Genomic DNA, 12,465 nt, shown 5'->3' with positions numbered 1-12,465 from the left:
TAGGCGACCGTGCCGCTCCTTTTATGCTCTGACATACGACCCCAATATTTCCCCAGTAGGAAGGAAAGGCAGGAAAAGGACAACCAGCAACAAGGTAGATGAATCAGTTATACCAGTGAACTTCACTGAAGGAAAATCATGATGGCTCCTGTAAAGCCACATCTCACTGATCGTTTATAGTTCTTTCATGGTGTCAATGAGCGCACAGGTTGAAGCAGTATTTCCCAACCTTAAGCTATTTTAAGATGAGTAGACTTCAATTCCCAGAACTCCCCAGCCAACAGGGCTGGCTGGAGAATTCTAGAAGTTCAAGTCAACTCATCTTAAAGTTGCTAAGACTGAGAAACACTGGGTTAAAGTCAGGGGTGGGCTTCAAAAATTTTAGCAACGGGTTCTCTGTGCGGTTGCTGGATGGGCATGGCCATGGTGGGTGTGGTCCAGGGTCTCCAACCAGCATCTTTTTGACTTGTGGACTTCAACTCCCAAAGTTCCTCAGCCAGCTTTGCTGGCTGAGGAATCCTGGGAGTTGAAGTCCACAAGTCTTAAAGTTGCCAAGGTTGGAGACCCCTGGCCTAGTCTGGCCTAGTTGAAGTCCACAAGTCTTAACGTTGACCCCTGGCCTAGTTGAAGTCCACAAGTCTTAAAGTTGCCAAGGTTGGAGACCCCTGGCCTAGTCTGCCTCTTGCACCACGGTGTGGGGGTGTGCGTTTTTGCCCTGCCCAGACTCCGGAGGCTTTCCTCAGGCCTTTAGGAGGGCAAAAACGGCCTCCCCGGGCTCCGGAGGCTCTCTGGGAGCTGGAAACAGGCCCATTTCTGGCCTTCCCGAAGGCCCATTTTTCTCCCTCCCTGAACCTCCGTGTGCGCCCTGCCCTTGTCTGCATCCAAAACGGGCCGGGTGGGGACTCCTGGGAGAGGCGGGGTGGGCGTGGCCAGCCAGGAGTGAGATTTGGGCCATTCTCTGAACTGCACAGAATCTTAGCTAGGGGCTCTCTCGAACCCCCTGAGAACCCACCCCCAGCAGCCCAGCCCTGTTTAAAGTGACAACATTTATTTCACTCTCAAAATGCCCTTTTAGAAACAAATGCCTAAATGGGGCTTATATAATTAATGTTCAAAATGAAATTTCCAAATTTGTATTTCCCCATGATGGATGTGATACAGAGATAATTGAATTCCAACTCAAACATTCAAAACTGTGGGAATATGAGGCTCATGTAAGTTTTTCCTCTGTCCCCATTTCACAATGTCCAAAGATGGTCACATTTTGTTCCTTTCTCATATCTTGGATGTTCTTTCATGTTCCAAATAAAGTTCAGACATACCTTATCTCCACAGATCTGTCCTTTCCTTTGAAGTTTCCCCCTACCCTCCCTGTGTACTTACAACACTGTTTAAGGGATGTACGGTAGCTTTACTCCTGCCTCTCAAACGAAGCCCGCTGCATCAGTATAGTGTTACTGTAGGCTAAATCTGCCTTGTGCTTTTTAATGAGCTCCTTTAGCCTTTCGTGTGTTTCATTCTGCGTAGTTTACTAAGGATGAACTAAAGAGGCCCTTTTCCATTCGTGGAGGAGTCAGGCAACAGAAAGGAGCATTTGCTTCTCTTATTCTCCTGGCGTTTCAGCTTTTATCATTCAGCATGACAATAAAGGGACATAATAAAGAGATTCAGGCTCCTTTCAGATGTCCTTTCCCCTGTTAAAACTGCCAAGCAAGGCGGGCTACTTCTGAAGTCAAACCACGGCATTGATGACAAAGCATCTTTGGTTGCTCAATAACACGCTATCAGCAAAGATGTAAACAAAAAGCATTATGAATCTTCACTCTGAGAAGCTTTCCATGCATCTGATCACCAAAAGAGGACCCAAAGAAAGGGAGGGCTGACCAAACAGCAGTAGTATTTACACTGAAAAAAATAAATCTTTGTTTTTAGGAATGTCCTTGTCACCTTCTCACCTTTCTCACCTCTCGTCTTTCCTACTGTCTCCTCCTATTGGTATACTATGATTTGTACATTCATAAATATGAACCCGTTGCCCAGCACCCAAATTTTGATCGTAGCAATAGCACTTAGGCATATACCGCTTTACGTCGCTTTATAGTCTCCTTTAAGTGGTTTATACAGTCAGCCTATCCCCCCCTCAACAATCTGGCTCCTCATTTTACCCACCTTGGAAGGATGGGAGGCTCAGTCAACCTTGGAACCTGGCGGGATTCGATCGACCAAATTGGAGGCAGTTCAAATGATCACCAGGTTTAAGGTTGACTGAGCCTTCCATCCTTCCGAGGTGGGTAAAATGAGGAGCCAGATTGTTGGGGGCAATTGACCATGCAACCATGGGGATGCTGCAACTGTCATAAGTGTGAAAAACAGTCATAAGTCACTTTTTCTGGTGCCATTGTAACTTTACATGGTCTGCTGTAAGTTGAGAACTACCTGGACATATAATCCTCTTTATGTGTTAGAAAAAAAAAGTATGGAAACATTGCTCTCTCTAATCTTCTGAGTCATGGACAGGAAATGAACTTGTGGTATTCTGCAAAGGCTTACAGAATCAGGATAGGTGAAGGCTTTTTATTTCCTCTTCATCCATACATTGCTCTCGAGTTCCCCATTTCCATCTGGAGGTAACGATATACATTTCCATATCTCTAGATATCAGTTTAATAGCTCACAGGGAACACAGCAGGCCCCAAAGGGTTTCTTTGCATTTTCACTTCAGAGTTTTACAACATTAAAAATAATGCACTGCAGTTTCATATGAAAGTTTGACTATTTTAATGGAGGGTGGGGAGGTGTCCAGGGCTGGAAATATTAAGTAGTCCAAAATACCAAAGATTCCCACTCCTAGACAAAACATGACATCCAATTTGCTCTTTTCCAACTGCATGTTCCTACAATACTGGAGACAGAGAGCAAGAAATCAACCTGAGATATTATGAACATCCCTATGGGAAATTGCATGCATAAATGTCTTTCAAGAAAACTCCAATGATTTAGGATTGAATATCTTATCACTCTGCTAAACAACTATTTCCCACAACAATGTCGAACTATTTAGTAAGGCTGTATTAATATTCTTCTCAACTTTCCTATTACCTATCTCCTTTCCTATTTATAACTATAACTTTGTTGCTTGTATCTTTACAATTTATATTGTTTTATTTAGATTCCTAGAAGGATTTATGTTGATTCTATCACTAAGTGCTGTATCTTATGATTTATGATGAATGTATTTTTATGATGATTATGATCATGATTTATCACTTATAGCTTTTATGTACAATGAGAGCTTATGTACCAAATTCCTTGTGGGTCCAATCACACTTGGCCAATAAAGAATTCTATTCTATTCTATTCTATTCTATTCTATTCTATTCTACTCTACTCTACTCTACTCTACTCTACTCTACTCTACATGGAATGGAATGGAATGGAATGGAATAGAATTCTTTATTGGTCAAGTGTGATTGGACACACAAGGAATTTGTCTTCAGTGCCTCAGTTTACATAAAAAATACATTCTTGAAGAATCATAAAATACAACACTTAGTGATAGTCATAGGATATTAAATAGCCAATCAAATCATATTAGGAAACTAAATAAAAATATACAAAGATAAAGATAAAGATACAAGCAACAAGGTTGTAGTCATAAGTGGGAGGAGATAGGTAATAGGAAAGATGAGAAGAATACAGTCTTAGTAAATAGTTTGACAGTGTTGTGGGAACAGGCAAAAGATTCATTAATACGATTTCTGATACAATACATTTATTTCAGCATACTATTAATCATGCAGATTGATACAATTGTCTAACTGTTCTAATTCCATTAGAAAAAACAGGGCAGATTTTTGAATGCAGAATCCACAGAAATGGTCTCTCTATATAACAAAGGCATTACAATCTTACTCACTTCAGAAAATTTAGCTTCCTGTCCAATGAGAAATAATGCCAGCTTATCAAATGAACAATCATTATGAAGTCGCGCTACTTCTAGTGCATTCGCAGTGTAGAGTTAGTTAATGGCATATGGGCTCACCCATGCTCATCTTGATTGGCAAATTTTCTCGGCTTGCAGCTTCCACAAGGTGTCTTCTAACTTCCATCAAACCTTCTTTCTGTTTCAGATTCATTAAGGACTCCCAGAGAGATCTAGCCGCTGGTTCTCTGTTAACAAAAGGAAAGTTTAGACTAACATCTGTTAAAATCAAACAGGTTTGTCCTAGCTTAGTGATGTCCATATTGCAGAATGTGGCCTATATATTTTAAAGTACAGAAATACTGTTCAACTTTTACAATAGTAGCCGCCCTGTTTTGGTTGGTAATAATCTAGGTGGCTTGCTGAAGTTCACAAGGTGGCTTGGTGGCTAAGACGCTGAGCTTGTCAATCAGAAAGGTCGGCGGTTCGGCAGTTCGAATCCCTAGCACCGCATAACGGAGGAAGCTCTTGTTACTTAGCTTCCTAGCTTCTGCCAACCTAGCAGTTGAAAAGCACATAAAAATGCAAGTAGAAAAATAGGGACTACCTTTGGTGGGAAGGTAACAGCATTCCGTGCGCCTTGGGCATTTAGTAATGCCGGTCACATGACCACGGAGACGCCTTCAGACAACACTGGCTCTTTCTCTTTGTAATGGAGATGAGCACCGCCTCCTTGAGCTGGGAATGACTAGCACGTATGTAGGAGGGGAACCTTTATTTTTATCTTTAATCTAAGAACTGATAACATACCGGTATCTAAAAGCATGGTTGTTGTCATGCCCCGTTGGACACTGACTCTGAGGGAGAGGAGGAACAGCCGACAGGGAGTGGAAGTGTGGCTCCAGAGGTGGTAGAGGAAGCTGGGGAAGGTCAGAGGCCAGCTGGGCAGTCAGAGGAGGACCCAGGCCCATCCCCTCTCCATCCTAGGGCACGCAGGGAGGAGAGGATAAGGAAGTGAATGGCGTGGTCTACGGGGGAGGAAAGGGCCCTAATACTCTTCATGGGCTGCAGCTGTGAGAACTGGTTAAAAGGACGGACATGTGTATGGGCCAGTGCTGGAAACAAAGTGTGGATATACTTCTAGTCTGTCGTTCCTCTCTGAATTTGGCGTCCTTCCCAGTGTATGTTACGATATCTGTGGACGTCTTCAAGCCTTTATCCTGCCTGGTCTCCTTAATTGCTTCAGTGTGGTTTGTGTTGTTTTTTGTCTATTTATAATTTATATGTATTTTGAGTTTGAATGGAAGTTCTTCCTTTTCGCAATTGTTTGTGGGGGAGTTTTTTCTCCTGTCAATAATATTTGGACCTTTGAAGCCAAGTTGAAGGAATTAAAGAGACTTCACCTGTTTTTGTGACTTTGTTGCTTTTGTATCCCAACCTGGGTCATCACACCACACTCTTCATAAGTATGAAGCATCTGAAGTGTGTGAAAAATGGTCAAAAATTTTTGAGTGCTGTTGTAACTTTGAATGGTCACTAAATGAACCATTGTAAATCGAGGACTATCTGTAATTTTGATTTACTATTCCTGCTCTACTTACTACTTAAAGGCTCTTTTTCGTAATTTACATTTGTGCCAACATTTCTAGGAACTCTTGTAAGGATTCCAATTTGAAAAATGAAAATATACTGGAATGCAATTTCCAAGCATATGTGCTGTTTGGAAACATAAAAATCACATTGTGAGGATTAGAGCCTGGATCTTTCTAAGGCACCTTTTTGGAAGAATTAAAAAGCAAATAAAAGCTCTCCAGGAAACATTTGGTTTTTATATATGAAATGGATTTTTTTAAAAAATCTAATTTCCTTCTTGCTTGTTTTCCTTTTTCAAAGAGGAGAGCAATCCAGTGAAGATGGATTTGATAAGCGATCCTGGTTGGTCCTGCTTGCAAAAGAAGTCACACATGTTCACGCTTAACTTTTTGATTCATAAACTCTCATTCCCAGGTGTGGCTAATGAAGGGAATCAGGGCCCTTTCCTCCCCCATAAACCATGCAACCCACATTGCTCTCTTCTCCGTTCTTCCCTGTGTGCCCTAGGATGAAGAGGGGGTGGGCCTGGGTCTTCCTCTGAACTCCCTCTCCCTTGTTCTACCTCTCTCCTGCTCTGCCCAGCCAGATTTTGCCCTTCCCCAGTTTTCTCCACAGCCAATGGAGCTACACTCCCACTCCCTGTCAGCTGTTCAGCTTCCTCCTCAGATTCAGATTCCAACAGTCGCATGACACAGAATTTATGCATCTTTATATGCAGGCATGCTAGCACCTTTGCTTTCTACCTTGTCAATTCAGACCTCACAAACAGCATGTTCCAAGTGCATGGTCTACAAAACAGACAAGAAACAGTCCGATGGAACATATCACTTGAATTTAACCCTTAAACTCCATTTGTACTGTGAGAGGTGATCTGATCATTGCTTTAGAAGACCCAAAGGCTGTGCATCCGGGTTCTGATTGAGTTTACTGGAGCAAATGGACACTGACTATAAAAGAATTCTGGAGTGAGGGAAAGTTTTCTGAGCAAAATTCTGAAAGCACAGAAGGATTAGTTTTCAGTACAGTTGCCAAGTTTTGAGTTCATTAACAAAGTAAAGGGGATTCAGCCCAGGAACACTTTAGCAAATGATAGTGAATCGTTCCCAAAGATTTTAAGGATGTTTTCTGAGGATTACAATGTGTTACATCAACTTTTGGTCTTATGCTTTATTTCAAATTATGTCCCTCACCAACAAAAGTTCTGTTTTTGGTAGCATCTTAAATAGAATTTATCCTGATCTGAACTAAATGGAGTTTGTTGGAAACTAACAGGAAACGTAGGTCAAATGGGAGCTGTTTTAGTGGAAAATGGAGTTCTGTGCTGAACAGTGGTTATGATTTAATTAATTGTAAAACAAAATTGTTCTAGGGAAATGAGTTTATATCCCAGTGAAATGAACTTTCTAAAAAGAACTACTTATGTGATCTCTGGCCTAGGCTTGTCTTACTTCAGATCTGCATAATAAACCTATGACTTAGTCAAAGATAAGAGATAACGATAAGAAAATACCAAAATACAGCCCTGCCTCTGCATATATATTTCCAATATTCTGTCATGCTGCATTGCAGCCAAGAAACAAATAGTGGACAGGCCTTTCCACTTAGGAAGGTATTTGATTCTTAATGAATCTAGCAAAGTAAGGAATGAAACTGGTTCACATCAAGCATCCAAAGTAACAAATATAGGTCCCAAGAGTGCTTTTTTTCAAGAGGCAAGTGGACTTTCTTGGTTTTTCTTTGAAGACGTTTCGCTTCTTATCCAGCTGAATAGCTGAAGAAGCTTCTTGGATGAGAAGCAAAAATGTCTTCAAAGAAAAACCAAGAAAGTCCAGTTGCCTCTTGAAAAAAAGCACTTTTGCAACAACCATGACCTGGATGACTGAAAATTTCCATAGATATTTGACAAACATAGGCTTTTAATTTCACCAATCAAAGCAAAAGGTTGCTTTGTATTTCTTGGAACTGTGCTGAAATGCGGGTAACATTTTTATTGCATAAAATCATTAGAAGTAAAACAAGCATATATACATCGCATAAACTTATTATATTAAAGAAATATATGGACATTAAAAAGCTAACAAAAAAATCAAGTTTTACTCTTCCCCTCCCTCCCATTTGTATCTCTGGCTCAGATTCAAAAGATTTGATTGCTTTGTCTGTTTCTGCAAACAAGCAGCTGACAGTTAACAAATGTAAGTAATTCACTGCGGCCAATCAGCTGTTTCCCCTATGTTGTATATAACAGCCACCCTTAAGTACAAAATATCCACCATATTTGTCTTGATAGATTCATAACGATTGCATATACTGACAGGATGATATTCTTAATGATTGTTTGTATTGTATGGCAAAAATGCCGAGTTGCTGGCAGAGAAGAAAATTCATTTCCAACTATTATTAGACATCTGGATGATGCAATGAATCTGAAAAGTAACATTCTGAAGGTAATGGTGCTTGATAGAATAGCATCAAAAGTTAAAAAGGGAGTTAAAAAAGGGTAAGTTATTCATCTATGGAGAAAAAATGGATGAGGTGATCTGACGGCCTGACTGAACTGTATTATCTCCAGCCCAAACAATGTAGTTATATTATGTTGCAGGATTGGGTACCTCTAGTTTAATGAAAAGAAGGGGAGTGACATGATAGCAGTGTTTTAATATTTGAAGGGTTGCCACAAAGAAAAGAGGGATACATTGATTCTCAAAAGCAGGGCTCGTCACTCTTTTGGTCCTCAGGGACCACCAAACTCATAATTTTAAATCCTGCGGACCAGGGACCCTGGGAAAGTCCCCCCAAAAGTCTGCAGGAAAATTACTCACCCCATTTTCCTACCGATCGATCAATCTTTATTTGGGATCACAGGATACCATCTCCAACTCCATTCTCGGGGGATGGGGAGGGGGAGAAAGAGAGAGAGAGAGAGACTTTTGGCTTCATGCAAGGAAAGCAGCAGAAGTCTTTCTTTCTCTCCCCCAAATTTCACCAGAAATGAGTCTTTGTGAGACTTGTCGTGCTGGCGCAGCCTCTTGGAGCAAGATGCCTTGCAGGGTCCCAAAGACTCATTTCTGGCGTAGTTTGGGGGAGAGAAAGAAAGACTTTTGCTGCTTTCCTTGTGTGCAGCCAAAAGCAGCAGAAGAAAGAAGCAGAAAGAAGCAGCCTGGTGGCCAGGCCTGGTGTGGGGGGCAAGTGGGGCAAGCTCCCCCCCCGCCCTTTCCCCTCTCCCCTCACTACCTTGTGTTGTTGACAATGTAAGGGATGCAAGCTTTGTGTTCCCACAGCCCATGTAGGTGGCGCAGCCTTGTGTTCCCGTGCAGCCTGGATTAGTTAGTTAGTTTACTTTATTGTCACTGCACCTCATATAACAAAATCAAACACCATCTTCAGTGCACATCATGACCATGAAAATAAACACAAACACACACATCCTTCACACTCCACATTAATGGCTTGGGGGGTGTTTTGGGGGTGACATTTCTCTGCGGACCACCAAAATTTTCCCGTGGACCACTGCTGCTCCAAAGCACTTGAGGGCAGGACAAGAAGCAATGGATGGAAACTAATCAAGGAAAGAAGCAACCTAGGACCAAGGAGAAATTTCCAGACAATGAGAACCATTAACCAGTGGAACAACTTGCCTCCAGAAGTTGTGGGTTTTTTTAAAAAAAGAGATTGGACAGCCATTTATCTGAAATGGTATAGAGTTTTGCTTGATGATCTCCATGGTACTTTTCAACTCTGTTATTCTGTTATATGGAACATATAGCTGCATACACCTTATATATCCACTCTGTTGTCTGCTGCTGATGTCTCATTTCAGTGCCCGGAGGCTTGTAAAAACTAAATTTCCAACTTAGGAAATCTGAGCTTCCAAAACAACTGTGAATATTCAGAGACAGCCCCATGGCATTTTGACCAAAAAGGCCAAGCTGAAAAAGCATCCCCTCTCAGGTATGCAAAACTTTAAAGTGGTTTAAAATTAAGAACTAAGTGGGTCCAAAAGAAAACGGTGAGAGGCCCAATTTACTGAAAAAGCAGAGTTTTGCCAGCTATTTTAAAAACAAGAATATCTTCTAATGTCAATTTTTCATGACCGAAAAGGCCACTCTCCTTCTTTTCATAGCCTAATCATATCTTATCAGCGGATGGCACCATTGGCTTAGGTTCAGGATTAACCCATCTTTGGGGTGAATATGCTATTTCAGCTATTGTACTAACGAGCTATCTGACTGGAGGAGGCCTGGCTTCCATCAGGAGGCACCTCCTGGTGATCATAGTTGATGAGAGTTTGAGGAGCCTTAGATCCAACACATCTGGAGGACATCAGCTTGTTCTGTGACAAGGCAACACAGAGGCCCCGGCTTAAGAAAAGTGGTGTGAAGAAGCTTCTTGGATGAGAAGCGAAACGTCTTCAAAGAAAAAACAGATACTCCAGTTTCCTCTTGAAAACAGCACCTTTGGGGCAATAAGTAGGGTTCTGCATTCAGCCGATAGGTATTGAGTTATCACCCAGAATCTCGAGAAGGTCCTAGCCCTTTACCTGGTGCAGAAGGTTTTAGTATTAAAACCTGGGGCCATGACAATAGCCGCTGTGAAAAAGAGCAAAAGACTGAAAATATTTGATGGTGGTGCTTTCACAAACTTTAAAAACTGCAGCTTTATACAGCAAACAGTTCCCAACTTCCCACATTATCACCTTTGTGATCAGTGGTGTTTAAATTCCCACCTTACAAAACAAAACATGCCAATCCAAAAAAAAAAAGAGAAAAAGTCAACACTAAAGAAACACTAAAGGTTGTTTTTTTAAAAGTAATTTAAGCTTATTCCCCTATTTTATTCTAAACCCTCAACCTAAGAGACTCAACTTTAGCTGTAGATTTTGTAAAACGAAAAAGACGAGTGATTACGATTCGGTTCAAATGCCCAAAACCCGTGATGGCGAACCTACGGCACGCAGATTAATTGGTGGAACAAACTTACCGTACTTTTGTTTTAGTAGAGATTTCAATGATTAAAAACTATAATCAACATTTTATTGATAGTTTTAAGAAAAATGTCAACAGATACTTAACTGAGAAACAAAAGGGGGTTGCATCAGTTGATTTTAAAATAACTATAAGGGTCTCAATTTCTTCTCTAGGGTCACACTTTTTTTTCCTTTCTAATATGAAGGAATAAAACGGCTAAGACATATGCTTCCAGGGATTTTGTGTTTGCAGACAGTGGGTTTTCTACTGAAAACATCTGGGTATATCCCAAGGCTATATAGTATATAACATTCCTGGAGTTCTTCCAGACTCCAATGCTAACAATAGCGTGTACGTTTGGGAGGGTGCCTGTGTGTTGGGAAGCAGTTCTTATTTCATTCAGTGGAAGATAAAAATGGATTCCTGAGGCAAAAGCCTGCTTCTTTAAGTTATGCTAATGCACTGTGATTCATTTCTCTAGAGAATGTGCTTTCAATAAACACCAGAAAAGAAAACTGTACGTTTATAAAATTCCCACAATTTCTGTTCAGCATTGAATATTCTTGGTAGGCAAGCCAATGCTTGTGTTTTACAGAATCCTAACTCTCCTTTTCCTCCCAATAAGGGATCACTCTCTCATTAGCGAATGGGACAACTCGCCATGGCCAACTCACCGTGGGAAAACTTGCTGCGGGACAATCTACCAATTCTAATTAATTATTTCAAATAAATAAAAAATATTTTCATTTTTGCCATTCACATTTCATTCCGTCCTTCCTTTTGCATCCTTCCTTCAATGATTCTATTCCACTATTTCTTTGATATTAGCGTAACTCTTGTCCTGCAGTGAGTTGTTCTGTGGCAAGAGGGCCATCCATGGCGGGTAGTCTGACGGTGAATTGGCTGTGGCAAATTCTCACAGACCTCTCTGATTTAGTGAAACAAACTAGGAACTTAGGATGCCACTAAATCTTTCCTACTCAAGAGCAACAAAAGGTACTCAAGGAAGAAAGATACCTGCCTGATGGGTAGTGAAGACCATCCCAAAAAATATGGATTCCTGTCATTTGACCGCATTACACTGTGGGGTGAAACACGATCCTTTTCTCTCAGCTCTTTGAGCCAGGTGAGGTCAGAAAACAGATACAAGAAATACTAAGATTCTACTTTATTGATACAGACTATAATGGCAAGACCCTTGAAAGGCTGAGGGTATTTTCACTTCCCTCTCTCTTATACCAAAAAGAATCAAGGAAAGCTGGGTGAAGTGGCCTGAGCTTGTAATCCAACTAAATTTGCAGATGATACACCCAGTGGTGAGACTCATCTCCGGGGGGATGAGTCTGCCTACCGAGATGAGGTGGACTGGTTGCTTTCGTGGTGTGGAGACAATAACTTGGTCCTCAACACCAATAATTCCAAGGAACTTATAGTGGACTATAGAAGGAACAGATTTGACATCCAGCCCTTGCTTATCAATGGAGACTGAGTGAAACAAGTGGCCGGTTTTAAGTTTCTGGGTGTTACCCTAATAAAGGACCTGACCTAGGGTGCCAACATTGAAGCCCTGGTCAAAAGGGCCCAGCAGAGATTATACTACCTGAGGCTTCTCAGGAAACAACAAGTAGATGGAAAACTGCTGGTGACCCTCTACCGCTGCACCATAGAGAGCGTCTTAACTTACTGCACCTCTCTATGGTTTGCCAATTGCACAGCTAGGCAGATAGGAAAGCGCTCCAGAGGGTTAACGTCATTGCCCAGAAGATCATGGGTTGTCCTCTCCCCTCTTTGGAAGAGCTTTATAGTTCCAGTTACCTTAAGAAAGTTCAAAACATTCTCAAAGATCCATCTCATCCTGGGAACCCCCACCCCTCCTTTTTTGAACTATTACCATCTGGCAGACAGCACAGGATAATAAAAACAAGGACAAATAGGCTGAAAAACAGCTTCCATCCCAGGGCAGTAGCTCTGTTGAATTCTACTGTA

General features: G+C 41.3%; 1 protein-coding gene across 1 annotated transcript in view; it reads right to left on the bottom strand.

The window, feature by feature from the left end:
* SCFD2 (sec1 family domain containing 2) overlaps nucleotides 1-12,465 on the bottom strand; it is a 156,903-nt gene that overhangs the window by 121,547 nt on the left and 22,891 nt on the right. The window contains exon 3 of the mRNA XM_026699894.2: nucleotides 4,043-4,170. Coding sequence (XP_026555679.2) covers nucleotides 4,043-4,170 — 128 coding nt within the window. The remainder of the gene's footprint in view (nucleotides 1-4,042; nucleotides 4,171-12,465) is intronic.

Source organism: Pseudonaja textilis, chromosome 6 (genome assembly GCF_049901715.1).
Source record: "Pseudonaja textilis isolate UNSWEBS1 chromosome 6, rPseTex1.2, whole genome shotgun sequence".
Classification (NCBI taxonomy): Eukaryota; Metazoa; Chordata; class Lepidosauria; order Squamata; family Elapidae; genus Pseudonaja; species Pseudonaja textilis.
The sequence above is the reverse complement of the archived record's forward strand: the minus strand, read 5'-3'. Positions and strand labels throughout refer to the sequence as shown.